General features: G+C 34.9%; 1 protein-coding gene across 4 annotated transcripts in view; it reads right to left on the bottom strand.

Moving 5' to 3' along the window:
- Rgs22 (regulator of G protein signaling 22) overlaps nucleotides 1-18,963 on the bottom strand; it is a 122,334-nt gene that overhangs the window by 61,149 nt on the left and 42,222 nt on the right. For all 4 annotated transcript variants that reach the window (XM_047523997.1, XM_047524002.1, XM_047524009.1 and 1 more), the window contains 6 exons: nucleotides 17,595-17,724; nucleotides 14,924-15,539; nucleotides 12,990-13,151; nucleotides 9,979-10,153; nucleotides 6,080-6,213; nucleotides 540-654 (listed from right to left, as the gene is read on the bottom strand). In XM_047523997.1, the coding sequence (XP_047379953.1) occupies nucleotides 540-654; nucleotides 6,080-6,213; nucleotides 9,979-10,153; nucleotides 12,990-13,151; nucleotides 14,924-15,539; nucleotides 17,595-17,724 (1,332 nt within the window). The remainder of the gene's footprint in view (nucleotides 1-539; nucleotides 655-6,079; nucleotides 6,214-9,978; nucleotides 10,154-12,989; nucleotides 13,152-14,923; nucleotides 15,540-17,594; nucleotides 17,725-18,963) is intronic.

The raw sequence follows: 18,963 nt of genomic DNA, 5'->3' as shown, positions 1-18,963 counted from the left end.
AAGAAAAACAATCCTAATAAGAAATAAAAAAGAACTATTTGCTTAGAATAAAATAAAATTACACAAAATTACAGCTAAGTGTTGAGACTATATTGGAGTTTCTGAGGTCTCTAAAGTATAATCCTTTTGGGATATGAAATTTCCATCTAAAACAGGTGCATTAAATCCATGTTTTAAAGGTAGTTGCACTCTGGGAATATTCTGTTTTTTAAAAATTGTATATTTCTAAAACCTAACTTCAAATATTATTTTAATCAACAGTTAAAAATTTAAAAATACTAAAGGGTGCTATTTTGTGTTTGAGGTATCATATCCAAACCAGAACAAGTAGTTTTTACAATGATTATAACATGATACTTAACTTACAAAAGGAAACACAGAGGGCAGGGAATTTTTGTGTAAAAATCCTTTCGCAAGGAAAAAATAAAATGTATTGCTTAGTAGAGAAAAATATGGTGAGTTAATAAAAAATTTCCTAAGATCAAGGGATACTGACCAATAAAATGAGAAAGAAGATTATTAATCCTCAAAATACTTACCTTAGGTTCTTCCGTATAAGCATATCTTCTGTCCAGCTGGGGCTTCAGACATTCAGAAATGTCAGTAAAAGATGTTAAACGAATAACTTTCCTGCTTTCTGATATGTGCATTGACCTAAATTATTGGGATCAGAATCAATTGATCAACAAATTTTGAGCACAATTGGTATATGTGGCACCAAAGAACTTCCTCAAAATGATAGAGAATCTGTGAAAAAGATATAACTAACATCATACTTAATGGTGAAAAGTTGAATGCTTTTCTCTAAAATTGGGAACAAAATAAGGCTGTCTGTTCTTTCCGCTTCCATTAAGCATTGTGCTGGAGGGTCTAGCTAAGGCAATTAGACAAGAAAAATAAATAAAAGGTATCTTGAGGGAAAGAAAAAATTAAAAAACTATATTTATTCTCAGATAATACACAGAGTCAGCTAAAAATCTACTAGAGTTATAAGTTCAGTAAGGACACAGGATATAAGATAAATATACAAAAAATCAATTGTAAATATGAATTCTAGAAATGAAATGTCCAAAAATGAAATTAAGAAAACATTTCCATTTGCAATAGCCTAAAAAAAAACTCACAAAATACTTAGGAAATACTCTCCCTTAAATAATGACTTTTAACTATTATTCTGACTCACTCAAATCATTATATCCAAATTTTTTAAAAGAGTAATCTATGGAATATTATGCAGCAATAAAAGAAGCATACTATAGATACTGGCAACAACTTGGAGATATCTCAAGGGAATTAAAAGTAAAAAAAATCTCAAAACGTTGCATTCTTCATGATTCCATTTATATGACATTCTTGAAATGACAAATTATAGAGATGGAGAAAAGTTTAGGTTGTCAGTGGCTAGAGGCAGGGAAGGAAGGCAAGTGGTTGTGAGTATCAAGTGGTAGTCCAAGAGATCCTTGTGATGGAACTGTTTGGTATCTCAAGTGGTGACAGTCACATGAAAATGTACCTGTGTTCAATTGTACACACAAATAAGTGCATATAAAACTAATGAAGTTTAATAAGGTAGCTGGGTTGTATAAATATCAGTTTCCTAGATCTGATATGGTTCTCTAGTTACACAAGATGATATCTCACTGGGGGACACTGGGTATATGGGCTTTATATCATTTCACACAACTAAATGTGAACTACACTTAAAATGAAAAATTAAAAGTAGAGTGCTCTATAATAATTGGTTCATCTTCACCTTTGAAATATTCTTCCACCTGATATCATTTGGTTTTTGACTCTTGAAATTTATCTTATAAAAATCTTTTCAATAACTCTTTCATTCACAAATAAAAATGTATACTTTCTGGCATTAATTTGACTACTTTGCATTTAACATTCTTTTAAAATTCTTCCTTCCCGGCTTCCATGATACCCTTTTTTATAGGTTCATTTCCTCTCAGACTTTCTTGGTCCTCTCTTCTGATTCCAATATTCTCTGCCTTTACTGTAAAATTTGATAACTTACTTCATTACTTTTTCTCTTTCATGATCATCCCTCCATGCCCACACTTTGACTGCTTCCTAAAGTATAATGCTTCCCAAATCTATTTGTAGTTGATCTCTTTCCTGGGCTCTAGACCTATATTTTGGACATGATTCCAATACATATCTTAATGTAGTTTTAAATTTTTTATAGCAGTATACCTTATACTTTTAAAACACAAAATTTGTGTTGGCAAGAATGTGAAGAAATAAGAACCCAACATGTTTTTATCTCATTCTTCAAGAGAACCTTATGCTGTATATTAAGTCATTCAACAAATATTAATTGAACACATACTATGTATCAGACAGACACTGTACTCAATACCAGAACATTCACCTAGGCAGTGACCCTAACCAAATTCATCTGCCACCTCCAGTTCTGCCTTTTCTCTTTCTGAACAGACAGTTGTCAGAAATTAAAGTAAAAATATTTTTAAATATATGAAAAAAGCTCAAATTTAGTTAAAACAATAAATGTAATTTCAAAATCCTATCTGGGTATAAAAGGTAACATATACTATATTTGTAATGGTAAGGTAAAAATGGCACTCTCAAGCATGCCTTGGGGAATATAAACTGTATGAACACCTCTGAAAGACAACTTGGGAATATCTATCAAAATTTTAAAAGCATGTGAACTTTGACAATTCTACTTATAGGAATTTATCCAATAAATAAACATATATATGTGAAATATAGCAAAAGTATAAGAACATTCATTGTTTCAATCCATATTGAAAATAATGCCTTGTCCTTTAATAGAATATGAATACAATTTGTTTTATAAAATGAACAATAGTCAGACATAAGAGGAAACAAGATAAGAAAAAGAAACAAAATAGATTATAGCATATCTATTGCTATGGTACATTCACTACTATTAAAAAATATCTAAGATACATTAATAGAAAAAACAAACAATTTGCAGTATAAGTGTACAGCATGTCATTTTTTTTCAGTGCTTCATATAAAATTCAGGACCTCATATATGCTAGGAAAGAGTTCTACCACTGAACTCCACCCCAGCCCTTACTAGTTTTGAACCACGTGGATATTTCCAATTAAAAAAAAATTTAATAAATGACACAAAAATTATCGTTGATTTTTAGTATGCAAAGAAAAATCTCAAATTCCTTACTGTGACAGATAAGAAATTCCACATTCTGAACCTCATTTATCTTTTCAGCCTCTCTCCTGCTGTTTCATGTAACAATGGATACTCTAGTCATAACAATGTAGTTTCTAAAATACATATTTTCTGGGAAACACATGCCTATAGATCTTTTGACTTGTTTCTTCACCTGAAAAATTATCATAATTCCTTCATGGAGATGCAATAAAAATTAATAATACAAGCAAATATTAACACCATAAAAACTCATTAATTGCCTGATACAGTGGCACACGCCTATAATCCTAGTGGCTCAGGATACTGAGGCAGGAGGATTGCAAGTTCAAAGCCAACCTCATCAACTTAGCAATTTAGCAAGAACCTGTCTCTAAATAAAAATATAAAAAGGTCTGGGGATGTGGCTCAGTGGTTAAGTGCCCCTGGGTTCAATCCCTGGTACCAAAGAAACAAAACAAACAAACTCATTAATTGCTACTTTTGGAAATGGCAGACAAGGTGATTTGACCAACTCTCACAATGAAGACAACTAGAAAAGTTGAATAAAATATAAAAATAAAACTGTTTGAAGGCAGCTGAGTGCTAATAATGTAGTCAAGAATTATTAAGCCAAAACTCAGAGAAATAAAAATTCACAGAAGTGACGCGTCAGTTGAGACTACTTTTCCCTGAGGATTTGCTGTTAATTAAGAGCATCTAGTAAACTTAGTAACATGTCTGACAGAGTCCAGGGCATTGTCAGCTTTATGTACATTTTATTGGGAATCTGAGGGGTTACATCCTAGTAGTAAGGGTATACTAGAGGTAAACCAATGCTAGTATACTAGAGGTAAATTATATTGCAGAATAATCTTGAGACATTTTGTTGTCTCAGAAAAATGAACATAATTGAATTAAGATGATTCTTAAATTACTATTAAGTAATTTAAGTTGAGTTATCTAGTAAAAACAAGGAGAAAAAAAAACAACTCCAGAAAAATGTAATGTAAGTCTCAAATAAATTTCACAAATCAATTTTCAAATAAAAGGAATAGCATAAAATAAACAAAAATATGACAAGAATAAAAAAACAACTAAAAATAGAGTAACAGAAAGAGTCACAGAAGCTCCAGATATTAAAAATATCAGACACAGACTTTAACCAACTATGATTCAGAAAATAAAATAGAAAACTGAGAATTTCAGCAGAGAACTGAAAAATATAAAAATATGACCTAAAATAGGTATAAAAATATCAAAGAAAAATTATAAAAACCAAAAAACACAACTGAAATTGGGAACTCAAAAGATGTCATTAGCAGCAGGTTAAACAGAGAAACAATGAACTTGAAGATAAATATCTGGATAAAGAAGGATGGGACAATAAGATGGTATATAGAAGACAGGGCTTTAGGGGATAAATTGAGAAGGTCTAACTTACATTTAAGCATGAGAGGAGAGAGTGGGTTAGAAGCAGTATGAGAAGAGGTAACAGGTGAGAATTTCCTAAAACTACTGGTTAAAGGCTTCAAAGTCATAGGTCTAATTACCCAGAGTTGGCTACATAAAAGAAAATCCATACCTAAACACATCAGAGTAAAACTGCAAAATAATAATAATAATAATAATAATTAATAAACTAATAATAATAAATAATAGTAACAAATAATAATAAGGCAAAGGAATTATCTCATTGGAAATAAAGAATAATAAAGAGTAATTATGTAAAAAAACATAAATGAATAAAATAATATTTATTACATTAACCAATTATTCTTCAGAAGAATAATAAATAGCCTGATAGCTAATATCTCAACAGAAACCATAAAAACTAGAAGACAACAAAATAATATCTTTAATATGCTAAAATAAACTAGCTACTCATGTACAGTTCTATACCCTGAAAAAAATACTTAATAATAAAAATGAATACAAAATGCAAAATCTTAAAAATGTTATGCTATGGGTTGCAGTTGGAGCTCAGTAGTAGAGTGCTTGCCTTGTACCTGTGAGGCACTGGGTGTATCATGTAAAAATAAATAAATAAAATAAAGGTATTGTGTCTATCTACAACTAAAATAAATAAATAAATAAAAATGTTATGCTAGATAAAAGAAGCCAGACACAAAAGGCCACAAATTGTAAGATTTAATTTATATGAAATGTCCACAAAAGGCATATCTATACATATAGAAAGTGGTTGCTGGATATGTATTAGAGACTAGAAGAAGGGGAATGTGGAGTAACTACTGGTTATGGAATTCCTTTTGGGTATGAAGAAAATTTCAGGAATTATATACTGGCAATGAGTATACAACTTTGGGAATATGCTAAAAATCACTAATTGTACATTTAACTATGACTTAAATGGTGAATTTAATTTTCAATAAAAAATAATAAGAGAAATTAGTGAACAAAGAATTATTTAAAGTTAATATAAAAAAGAATGAAAGTGAAGAAACTAAGAATTATTCAAAGTTAATATCAAAGAGTATTTCTCAGGATAAAGAACAATAGTTCCATTGGAAATAAAGAACAATAAAAAGGGTTAGTATGTTAACCAGCCTAAATTAATGAAATAATATGCTATATTAAACAATGACAATATTGGAAAGTCTCAGGAGTTCTTAAATTTGAGAAATATGAATTACTGAATAAAGTCAAAGTATTAGAAGGCAAATCTTCTCCTAATTGTACAGCTCATGAGAGGACAGAGATTGGAGGTACCATCTTTAGAATTAATAGCATATGGAATTACACTACTAATTTAGAGTATGTATAGCAAGTATGAGCCTCTAATAAATACCACTGAAATATAGGTACCCACATAAAATCAATGTACTAGTTTTTAATTTCTACTTAATTTTTAAATTCTTCAAAATCTTACCATCGCATGAAAGCACTTGACACACAAAAAATTTCACCTACCCTTTCTCAATTCCATCATCCTTGGAGGAAACGTGATACAAAGATTCATTCTTCCAAGGTTTCTGAGTTGCTGTTTTTACTCTAGGTAATTTTTTGGCAGGTTTAGGAGGTTGTAATAAACTCAAGTCCTCTTTCTAAAAGTGGCAAGATAATGAACAAAATCAAAAGTAAGCAAAATGAGGGAAAAAAGAGAGAATAAAGCATAGTTCTGTATACACACCTCTTATTTGTTTTGATCACTGGAGAATTTCTTCTCTCATTGTGCCTCCTACCATGTTTCTTACTAAAATGGACATTTTCTCCTTCCCCAATTTCCCTTTTTTATGCAACCAGCAGAGTGAAAAGCCATTGCAAGTTAGATTTAAGAAAAGAACCAAATGATTGTATGTCCTGACTCTACTGCTGGAGGAAGCTGGAGGAAGAACGTGGCAGAAACTTTTCTTTGTTCTATAATTGAATAGGTCTGGGGTGGCGGATATTGCAGGGCAGGAAAATCAAAGAAAGATACCCTTAGCCCTGGTGAAGGGATCTATATCTTAACAGCACTTCCATTTTGGGACATTTTATTTTCACGTTTATTGTTCCCATTCTTTTAGTTCTTTATAGTAGCTGGCATGGTAGTGCACACCTATAATCCCAGTTACTAGAGAGGCTGAGGAATTCCAGGGCCACCAGAGCAATTTAGCAAGACCCTGTCTCAAAACAAAAAGTGAAAGTGAAAAAGGCTGAGGATGTAGCTCAGTGGTAGAACAATAAAATTTACATATATTCTACATAGCTAAGAAATACTAATAATTTTTCAGAATTCTATAAGCAAATTTAGTTGCCGTAAGTATGGTTTACATATAAATTCCTAGATACCAGGGCTCCCAGTCTGCTTTAGTAATTCAGAACACAGCATGACATTAATCAACACTCAATAAATGAAAGGTCCCACAGGAGGCTGAGCTTATGTAACAGTGGTCCACTTAATGCTTTGAGTATAGCCCTTGCTGCTCTGCCACTGTAACTTATTTTTAAAATGGACATGTTTCTTTCTCTTCCTTTCTCTCTGCTCCTCCCTAATTGCTCCCCTTCCCTAATCTCAGGGGAAACAGGATTACCTTTCTTGCCCATTTTAGGCAGAGTTATCTGTCCCTGAGCACACACCCACCATAGGAACAAAGTAATCCAGACTTTGGGGATGGCACCAGATCTCAGAAATGACCATCTCCCAAATTAACAAGTGAATTACAACTCCAACAGAGAACACCTGGAATGTAGCCTTTGAATCACTTCTTTAAAGCCTCCCCACACCCACCCCGTTCCTGCTGATGGGCAAAATCACAGCCTTTGGGACAGGAGTCCCCTGTGTTTCTCCTTTGCTAGCAAAGCAATAAAACTTTTTATCTCAAAACTGTGTCCTCATTACTGGACTGGCATCAGAAGGACTGAGCTTTCAGTAACACTTTCAGATAAACATATATCATACAAAAGTTATTAAATTTATAGAAACAGAAAATAGAATGGTAGTTTCCAGGAGGGAAGGGGGAGTTGTTTCAAATGGATGTGGACCCAGACTTGCATGATGCAATGGTGGACATACAGGACACAAGCAGAGGGGGAATGTCATTCATGTGCTTTTTACCCGCCCCCAACACAAAATTATAGTGTATCATATAGAGAGAAGCCCAAGTTAGAGTTTTTGAGCTTGCCAGTGTGGGGAAGCTAGGAGAACAGGGGTGGGGGTAAGTGGGGGTGGGAAAACTGACAAAAGGGCAAGTAGAACTGAGGAGGAAGGAGGAGGAAAAACTGTCCTATATGATGACTGTGATGGTGGTTATACAGTGTATACCTGTGTCAAAATTCACAGAACTATAGACTGAAAAGGGCATCTTCTATTGTATATGAATTATTATCTTAATTTTTAAATGGGAAAAAATGGCATTGAGTGCTTTCTGCCAAAGAGAGAGAGAGATCAGAAAGCACTGTCCAACTACAAAGCATCAGGAAAACAGATGGTGCTAATTCTCTAGAAGCCAAAGGCAACAAAGGACAATTCATGTTTCTACCACTTTTTCACACTAGTTAATCTCTCCTCTTTCCTTTGGCAGTGTTCACTTATTCAAGGTCCTTTTCTTAATCACATCTTATTTTTCCTTTCCCCAATACCTCTCAGTTTGATGATGTTGTTTATGCAAATGCTAGTATGCTTTCAGGTGATGTGCTCCCTGCAGTCTGCCTCCAAGATGTGTGCTCACCTAGAGACTGGGCCACTGAGTCACATAGGTGAACCAGGAGGATTAATCAGTGGAGTGGCATACAGTAAAGCCACAAGATGCAAGGGAGGTCAGGAAGATGTCAAAATAATCGATGAGGAAACACTGGTGCACTAAAGAGATACTAACTCCCAGTGTGATCCCCAGAGCAGCAGTAGGAGCCTCAGGAGGGAGGCAGCTGATTAGAATGCAAGCCTTGGGCCCACTCCAGAGTCACTGAACCCCGATCTCTGGTGGAGCCCAGGAATGTGTTTGAATGCAGTCTTTGGTGATGTTTAGTGTGCCAAAGCTTAAGAAACAACAGCCAGCAGCTGTGCTTCCCATATGAATCACCTGGGAATCTTATAAAACAGCAGGTTCTAAACCATGGCACTGATATTCAAGGAGGGTTGAGCACCTCAGTTCCAAAATAACTCCCTGATTTTCAGTAACTCTGATGCATTTCAGATCAATTAACAGAATTTCTGAAGGCGGGATTCAAGCATTGGTAAGTTTAAAATTTCTCCAAGTGATTTCTAACATGTATCTAGGGTTAAGGAACTATGGACAGAAAAACTCTAATGTCTCTCCAGTTCTAAAACACTATTTGTAGAAGTAAAACATGCAAAACCTTATTACACATCTTCCTGCCTTTAAAAATAATATATCCTGAATACAAAGTAATCTTTTGAAGAAGCTGTTTGTAACTGTGGTCAACAAGTCAACATTCTGTGATGCTTTAAAGGCTCCTTATTACTAAAATAAAGGTATAGTTCTTGCTTTTCTGTGCCAAAATATATGACTATTTATTTATTCTTTTTAAAGTTAGCTAAATTTTCTTCTCTTTTTCAGGTATTTTCTTTATCTTTTTATGCTTTTATATTCTTCCTCATATGATGAAAACTCACTACCTCTAATTCTGCTGTTGCAACTTCCCACTCATTCTTTCAGTTTACCTTTACTAACCAGTGATTACATGCCAGGCACTGTTTCAGGCACTAGAGACAAAGAGGTAACAAAGAAAAATCCCTTATATTCTATAGGAGGTAAAACAAATAAATAAATAAATCACATGATTATAAGAACAAAAAAGCAAAATAAAGCAGGGCAAAGGGCAACACAGATAGATGGAGGATGTGTATGCTATTTTACATAAGCGTGTGTATAGAAGAGTCAGGGATTAAGAGATACTTGAGCAAACAGTTAAAGGAGGTCGGGGCAAGCCACATGGACGTCTGGAGGAACAGTGCTTCAAGCAAAGGGAATAATAAGTGCAAAGCCCTAGGATTTTATATGCTGTATTCAAAGAGGGAAAAAGGAACCAGTAAGTTAGAGAAGAGTGGTAAGAAACAAGGTCATCAGGCAGAGGCCTATACGGTTGCACAAAGACTGGATTTTATTCTGAGTGGGAGAGGAAGCCAATGGATAGTTTGAGCATGTAAGTGACATGATCATACATTTTAAAATAATCACTTTTGCCGCTTCATAGATAACAGATTATAGATTTTCCCATTTTCTAACTGTGGCAATGTGTACATTAGGAACCAGCACCACTTCAATTAAGCACATAATGAAATGGATGGAAGGAGCAGTGCACAACATTCCAGCATGGAAATTTAACTGCACACCAGCAGAGGCCAAACCATAGACTGGACACCCTACCTGGACCTCAGATATATGTGGAATGCAAGATTTAGGTCTTAATGGCAAGAGAGTTGCCATTTGTGGAAAAGGATCAATATCTTTTCTTGGTTTCTCTTGACGGAGGTGCCAGAATTTCAGTTCAGCAGTAGCATGTTTTGTTGAGGGTGAATGAGTAACACAGAATCTTGGTGCCCTGTTTATTGGAATAACAAATATAAGATTAGAGAAATTAAGATTAAACTAGACAATAAACCTCAAAACCCAAAAGCCTCAAAATAATCTTCAATGATCAATCTTACCCCCTTTCTAATAACTTGTATTTCTTCTTCTGCTCCCTAGCCTTAAAAAATATTTTTCTGTGTCAACTGCCTGTGATTCCATTTGCTTATATAAAAAGGCCTTTGTGTACTGGGGGAAAAAAAATCATAAAATCATCATCGAGTTATTATCTGCTTGATAAGAAAAAGAAACATACCATTGATGAAGGAAGTTTTAAAATAACATATTTTCTAGTAAAATAAACAAAAAATGTACTGTGATCATTTTAAAGCAGTTTAGTAGTTATAGTACCAAATAAAAATTTGTAGAATGAATTAACATTTTTAAATATTATAAACATTTTTGGTAATGCTCAGATATGCTACTAAAGTAGTTATGATTCAAATTATCTATTTTCAAGTCTTAAATTTAAAGGTAGGAACTAATTTTACAACAATTTATATAATTGAAAGACCAATTCTACTGCCAGAAACTTAGGAAAAAGAATGTCTGGCACAACGTCAAGGCCACACTTAATTGGTTGGATATCCTGGTACTCAGTCTGTGGGTTAACTATTGTACATGAGGTTAACTCCAGCTGTCAAGGCCTGCCGCTAATTGTTTCTTGGACCAGGTTTTCCCCCAGATGCCATAGCCCATGGACTAATTTTTATTCCATATTGTAGGACCTGGCAGAAAATTACTTCCCTTTATTATAGGAAGAAGGTAGATATCTTTTCAGTGTGAACAAAGCAGGAGTGGAGGAGAATCCAAAGTCCATAAGGAGGTTAGAATCAGGAAGCATCCCATGTCATCTCTGTGGTCATGTCATTCTATCCTATATTTCAGAAACTTTACTTAGCAGAGTTGGAGATATCCAAAATTACTTCCTTTTGTATGTCAGTCAGTAAGTGGGCATATCTAGAAGAGCCTTATCAAATACATCATATATTGGTGGCCAGGAAATTTAGGTGTCTCAATTTTATGATTCATATCATTAAAGTATCTTCATTTGACTCCATAAATTCTTACTGCCTTTACCATTATAATTTTATACTCTTATTTCATTCACATAGCATTAATCTTTGATTAGCCATTAGGTGAATTCATTCAATAATACGGGACATTTCAGAGTGAGTCCTAAACTAGTATTGTATTATTTTTTATGCTGCTATAAGTTCTTGTGTCCATTTGTACACACCTTAATTCTCAAGTTCTTGTGAGTGGGAGAAATCTATTTTCAGTGTGTGTATGTGTATATGAATACTACTCAGGAATACAAAGGAACAAACTCCCAATACTTGGACAGATCTCAAGGCAATTGGGATGAGTTTTAAAACCTAATGCTGAAAGATTACATAAAATTTCATTTATTAGTGTTTCCAGGAGTTAGGGATAAAAGAGGAGAGGGAGGATGGGGATGGTTATAAGAGGTTAGTACAAAGAAAGCTTGTGGTATCCTAACTGTTCTATATCTAGACTATAGTTGTACATTCATGAATATATAAATGATAAAGTGATAATAGAACTAAATACACACACAAATGAGTACATGTAAAACTGGTCATATGTAGAAAAGATGGTCATATCATATCAATATTCATCTCCTCACTGTGAAATTATACTAGAGTTATGCAAGATGCTACCATTGGGAGAAACTGGTTAGAGGGTACATGTGAATCTACAATTATCTCAAAACAAAAAGTTTAATTAAAAAGGGAAAGCACACCATGTTGGCAATATTTTATTAAGTTGGGCTGTGTATGCATATGTACCCACTATAGTATAATTTATACCTTTCTATATGTCTTAAATATCTAAGAATAAATTTTCTGAAGAAAGAAAAGAGCATGTTACATATAGAAAAGTACAAAGCATGTATAGAATCTAGAATACTTATGTGGGAGATGATGTTAGAGAAGTGGACAAGGAACAAATCATGATTACCTAATTTGCTAATTTAAAAATCTGCATTTTACACTGAAATCTTTGGTGAAACCAGTGAAATTTAAAGTAGAAAAATGACACAATCAGATCCAACAATTACAATGGACACCATGCAGATCCTCAAATGGTACACATTTTAGTCTATTCCTTTGTCTGTTCTCTTTTCCTTGCTTCCAGTTCCCTGAGTCACAGGTGAAATGTGCCCCCTTCTCTGCGCTAAAGGAGAACCATGTGGTATGCATTCAGCTATTGCCTATTATCTAATTTGACTTGTCTGTTCCCCACACTGGACCATGACCCCTAGTTGACCAGGTTTTATCTTTTATCCTTGGCACAGCACTTGCCCTAAGGAAATGCTCAAAAAATGTTCACTGAGATGATAAAGCTGTAACTCTAGCTTTATGTACACACACACACACACACACACACACACATACACACACACACCAATTTTATAGAATATTGATCATAAAAGGGTAAGGTATAGAAGGATGTGCTCACAAAGTTAGAAGAAAACTTAAGTACTGTCCAACCTCATAGTGGATTTAATCACCCAAACATCCTAGTTATTTAAAAGTTAAGGTCTTTTAAGAAAGGTCGGGGCTGGGGATATAGCTCAGTTGATAGAGTGCTTGCTTGCCTTGCAAGCACAAGGCCAAGGGTTCAATCTCCAACACCACACACACAAAAAAAGAAAGGTCAAAGATTAATAATGTTATTTTAAACTTCCACAAATTATATGCCCAATCAACAAAAGGCATAACTCATAAAATAGCCTAAGAAAAGTGAAAGTAGGAAACTTTGATTCACGTTAATTTTCTTACCAATACAGAAGTAAAGGTTTTACAACCTCAGACTGAATATTTTTTAAATGTTCTTCAGTCCACTGAGATCCATCTAACAGTTTAAATTTTGATAAGATTTCTGCAGAAAGGTAGCAGTCTCCACTGCTCACTAGATAGCATTTTTTCATCTTCTCAAGATGTCTGAAACAAAACACATACCTACATATACACACATGTTGATACAATATTCTATTACCCAAATGTAGATGTTTCAGACAAATAATGGACTATCTCAAAACGAACACTGATTTATAGGAATACCAAACATTTTTTATGGAGATTAAAATATTTCTCACAGTTATGGGAATGAGAAGGGCAAGTGTGGGAGGCTAAATGGATTTGCAAAGCTGTCCACATCCTGATCCCCAGAATTTGTTAATTTGTTACTTTACATGGTAAAAGAGACCTTATAGATGTATTTAGATGAGGACTTTAAAGAGATTATTTTGGATTATCAGGGTGGTCCCAATGTAATCACAAGAGTCCTTTAAAAGAAGGAGGAAAGAGAGACAGTCTTAATGATGTGAGGACAAATGCTGAGGTCAAGGGCAAGATGCCATGCTGATGGCTTTGAAGATGCAGGAAGAGGCCACAAACCCAGGAATGTAGGTGGCCTTTATAAATTGGAAAAGGCATAGAAATGAATCTCCCCTCCCCCACCCAGAGCCTTCGGACCTCTAGAATTATAAGAGAATAAGTAAAATTTAGTTGCTTTAGGCCACAAAATTTGGGTAATTTTTTGTAGCAACCATGGAAACTACAGTCTTAATTCTGAAAAACCAATGTAGGTTACTTGCATGTAACTTCCCTGATATGTCCTCAAAAGTGGTAATGATGTTCACTCCATAATCAATCAGGTCATGCTTCCTAACCTGTCACAGTGCCCTGCTCTTAAAACTATAAGCTCTGTAAATCGGAATGCCTTTAAAATAATTGGACTAATCCAATCACTTAGAATATACTCAGTCAAATCTTGTTGGTTTTTGTTTTTGTTTTTTGGTACTAGGGATTGAACTCAGGGGCACTCAACCACTGAGCCACATCCTCAACCCTATTTTGTATTTTATTTAGAGACAGGGTCTCACTGAGTTGCTTAGCACCTTTTGCTGAGGCTGGCTGAACTCATGATCCTTTTGCCTTAGCCTCCCCGGTCGCTGGGATTACAGGTATGCGCCACTGCACCTAGCTCAGTCAAATCTTAATAGGAATTGGATTCTACCATAGTTAATCTGCTTCAGAGAAGTTCAGGAAGCCACAGACAAGATAAGAACATGCCTCAAATAGTGTCCTCTTAAGATTCTTAGACTTATAGTAACCTACTATACATGGAGCTAGCCTGAACCCCATTAGACCTCTAGGAGGTTCTCCAGTGGAGAGACTCATTCAGATATCCAGCTACATGGAATCTGTTAAACCAAGCAGGTTGCTAGGAACAGGCTCTTACACTGGCATAAATATCACTAATAAGCAATGTGCTTAAATAACTGGTAAGTTTTTTGTCTATAAACATTTCATATCATTGGAATGTTATAAAAACTTAAGTAGAAAATTTTAGAGTAGTTCTAGAATTTATGGGATGAAAACATTATGCAAACCCAAATCATTGCTATTATTAGTACCTGAAAGCTATGAAATCAGAAAATCTGTGAAATCAAATGTATTTTTAGGGGCTGGGGTTGTGGCTCAGTGGTAGAGCACTTGCCTAGCATGTGTGAGGTACTGGGTTCGATCCTCAGCACAATATTTTAAAAAATATATTATTATAATAAAACAAATTTTATCATTATTCATTCCTTCAAAAGTATAAATTACATTTTTATATTTATTTCAGTCTTTGTACTTGTCTTAAATAACCCAAATGAATATTCTATAATTTATTTTTGAAACTATTAAAAAATAAAAATTAGAAATACCTTTGATGTCTTCCAGGGTCTTTAAGAACTTTCAACCTTTCAATATCCATCCACAGCCACAAATACTTCTCCCCTAATGTGCCCTTCATAAATTTCTTAAATCTTTCAAACTCCCTTCTATTGCCAATGTCATAGGTTCTGTGAGACACACACCAGTCAGCTCTGCTCTCAGGTCCAATGCTCTCACTCTTTGAACTTAAACTTGCTTTTTCTAATATCTCTTCTGACTTCTTTTCCTTTACAGTTTGAACTGGTTCAGCTAAAAAATTCTTGCCAAGGCAAGGCTCAACAAAATCAGCAAATGACACTTGATCTACTTTGTTGAAGTCTACATAGTCTGGGCTTTCTCTGATTGGCTCCCCAGTAATTTGCTGAATGGCTACTCTTAAAACAGAATATACAAACAAGTTTAAAAATTCTTCACACGTTGAGAAGTGCAAAGTCACCCTTTCATTAGCTACATCGTGTTGCTTCTCAAGGTATATTCTCAGAAGAGCATGAGAGGGAGTATCTTTTAGAGATGCAGATCCTTCCTCCTCCTCTTCTTCAAATGCAGTGATTTTAGATACGCCTTTTTTTGTCCTGGGGTGAACTCCATCATCAAAGATAGAACTCTCTGTATTAAATTATAAAGGGTGGTTAAGTTAGATATGAGAAAACTGATATTGTTAAACAGATGTTATAGAGCCTGCATGGTAAATGAGTTTATCACAGGGAGTGGGTGCAGGGACCAGTATCTTCAGAAGGATTCTGAAGCCAATTTGGAACCAGTAAGGAAAAATCTGCCAACAGGGATTAACCTTGTCTTCCTTGAACATGGCAAGGGAAGAGGATGGCAGATGGACTAAATATTTGATATCTCTAACATAAAGAATATTCAAAAAGACATTGTATGCTTTTAAAATTTAATATTTCAGAACTGATATAGAATGGCAAAACATAAGGACCAAATCTATTAGAGAAGTAGAAAGATATTAAATAGTTAAATATGTGCTTTAATATTTCATGTTGTGTAACAAGGGAAAATTAGCTGCCATAGATGATGAGACCAATAGATGATCAGATCAGAACTGGAATCATTAAAATTTTAATTTTAATTTAAAATTCACTGTTTTAGAAAATAAGGTTCAAATCCTAACATTCTTACAACTTACCATTAAAGTTACAAAATAGCAAGGCATTTATGAAGGCTTACAAAAGGATTATTTTGGGCTGGGGAGATAGCTCAGTTGGTAGAGTACTTGCCTCACAAGTACAAGGCCCTGGGTTCAATCCCCAGCACCACAAAAAAAAAAAAAAAGAATTATTTTTACACTTTTTTCTAAAGATATAGTATTTAGCTCCCATTTTTCTCTCAGAAATCAGTGAATATCAGATGACATCACTATATATCACATGGTCAATTGAGTCATGGACCAGGTGACTGTTGTCATCTATTCCCACCCTTGATGACTACTTTCTTAGTTACTAGATTTCAAATCTCAATGCACTATAAAGACTGATTTCACTTATAAGTTTCATGGAAAAACAATATACACTACATTTCCCCCCCAATATCAAAAGATTAGACTTTCTGAACCTTCCAGGGGTTTCTGGGCTCAATCCCACAGAGTGGGAGGGAGGGTGTGGTAGAGAACAAGGTAGACATCTCTGCTCACCACCCTCCCATTGTCCTTGCTTTTCATATTTACTTACCTATACTCTCCAATATTATACTTTAGTATTTTGAGGAAACAGCAAGAAACCCATAAATCCAACTATTAAGGAGGTTGCGTTCTCTTTACCTAGACCTAGGTTCAATTCTAGAGTGTCCAGATTTATCTTCTCCTGAAGTTGCACATACTTTTCAGAGGGTTATAGATTAGTAAACCCTTACAGTTAACAACTGTAAGTGAGTTCCTGAACTCTTTTCCTGAATTACATTTAGATTTTCTTCTCTAATAATACCATAGCTAATGACTCCTATTTCTGGAATTTTCCTTCTGTTTTTGTGGAATGTTTGTATCACCCACAAAAGCACCTATAAAAGCAGTAGAAATTTATTTGCTTTTTTTTTTTTTAATAGCTTCATTTATTTATTTTTATGTGGTGCTGAGGATCGAACCCAGTGCCTCAGACATGCCAGGCAAGTGCTCTACCACTGACCCACAACCCCAGCCCCTTTATTTGCTTTTCAAGGGAAAAAAATAGTCTGAACTTAAAAACAGAAGGGAAACTCAATTTCAATCGATGACTGTTCACTTTTAAGAAGACAGAAATATTGTACCCATGTTATGGCAAAGGTTTAATAAAAAGAATCTGTGAACTGTGATAGGAAATAAAGACAAGACAAATATTTATCAGCTGCAGATTAGGAGCCAAGCACAAGGTCAGGCATTTTCCATACATTTAGCACATATCATTAGTCTAATCCTATAGATGAGAAAAATAAGAAGTGGAATCAATCATAAAAAAATCACACAACTAATAAATATTAGAATTGAGTTCTTTTAAACCCTCCCCTTTTACCATCCCAACTTGCTTCTCAAGAAGCAAAAGGAAGTTGCATAGAGGCCTGAAGTGTGTGGATAATATTTTCTCCTCAATCACCAAGAGCTGTCCTGTAAGACTACAACAAACAACAAACAACTTAAAGAGGAGCTCTGGGTCAGTCTTGTCTTTTTCTGCTTACCAGTAACAGATGAAATAGCTGGAAGTTCAGTTTTGCTGTGGGTTATACAACAGGGTAATGAAAAGGTGCATACTGTTTCCTGACTTTGTTTTGCAAGTGTAAACCAATCTTCTGTTTGAGTGTAAGAAGCCTAGGAAGAAAGGGACATATTAATTTAATATAAGATTGACAGTATCCTCCAATTGCAAACCTGGACAAATCATTATAATAATATTCAATTTATGAAATACAATATGTAAAGGAAAAATTATTCTATGAAAAAAAGAAAACTGTACTAAAATGCGTTAGCCAATAGATAGCTTTAATCCTTTTTTCTTTTTTCATATCAGATAACCAAAGAAAAAAATGAGTACAATACCACCAAATTCTTCTTCACACTTACTCTCAGATTATTGCTGACCAAAACAGGACATGAAACTCTCCTTCTGGATTTATTACATCCTTTTATGTATCTTTTACTAGTGTTCTCATTTACAGCTTTTCCAATTATTTCATGCCTCAATTCTGCCTGACCTGGCTCAATGTTTTTATCAACTGCTCCCCCAGTGTGACAGTGACTCTACTGTAAGCCCCGAAGCTTAGCAACCTCCTTTGCCTAAGACTTTCACAATTTTGCTTGGATTGGATGCTTCCTGCAGACTGACTCCTGACCCACCCCCCCCGCCCCTTGGTCAGTTTTCCCTTGCTTTGTGTACCCTGAACTAGCAGACCCGATTACCAAGCTGATTTGTAACTTCTAGAATCCTAGCCCTGAGAAGCTCCTGTCCCAGCTTTCCTGGGAAAACTCCTCTGCCTGCCACTCTCACAAATGTCATCTCCCATTTTTCCTAGAGAATCTAAGTTATTTAACAGGAACAGAGAAGGGAGTGTCCTGCATTCCTCTCATTTCTCCTTTCTCCAACTGGCAGCTGGTGGGCACTTAGCCTAACACTCACAGAAGAGGCAGGGCTCAAATGAAAGACAGTGTCTCCTGTCTATTACAGAGAATTAGCAGGGCAAGTCAGGCCACACAAGGAGACTAAAGCAAGAGAGAATCGAGAGAATTGAGAGGTGCCTCTGCATAGCCACTGCTCCTCCTAAGGAGAAGGTTCCTCAGTACATGAAAGCTTTGAAAGACTAAGTCACTTTGTTCCCTCTTTTCTTTAAAACCAAGGCATTTAATATTAATCATATGTTATTTAACATTTACTTATAGAGCCACTCCGCTTCTAAGCAGTATCCTAAGCCCACAGAGGAGGCCAAAAATTGAGGCTCAAGGAATTGAGGGAGAATAATATATAAGTATCCCTGCTGTTTAAACTGCATAAAAAGGATAAGGGAGTAGAGGACAGGGAAGAAATAAATCATCAGTCAGTCATCAGTTAATTAT

The sequence above is a fragment of the Sciurus carolinensis genome, chromosome 1 (assembly GCF_902686445.1).
Source record: "Sciurus carolinensis chromosome 1, mSciCar1.2, whole genome shotgun sequence".
Classification (NCBI taxonomy): Eukaryota; Metazoa; Chordata; class Mammalia; order Rodentia; family Sciuridae; genus Sciurus; species Sciurus carolinensis.
This window is presented reverse-complemented; position numbering and strand designations above follow the sequence as displayed.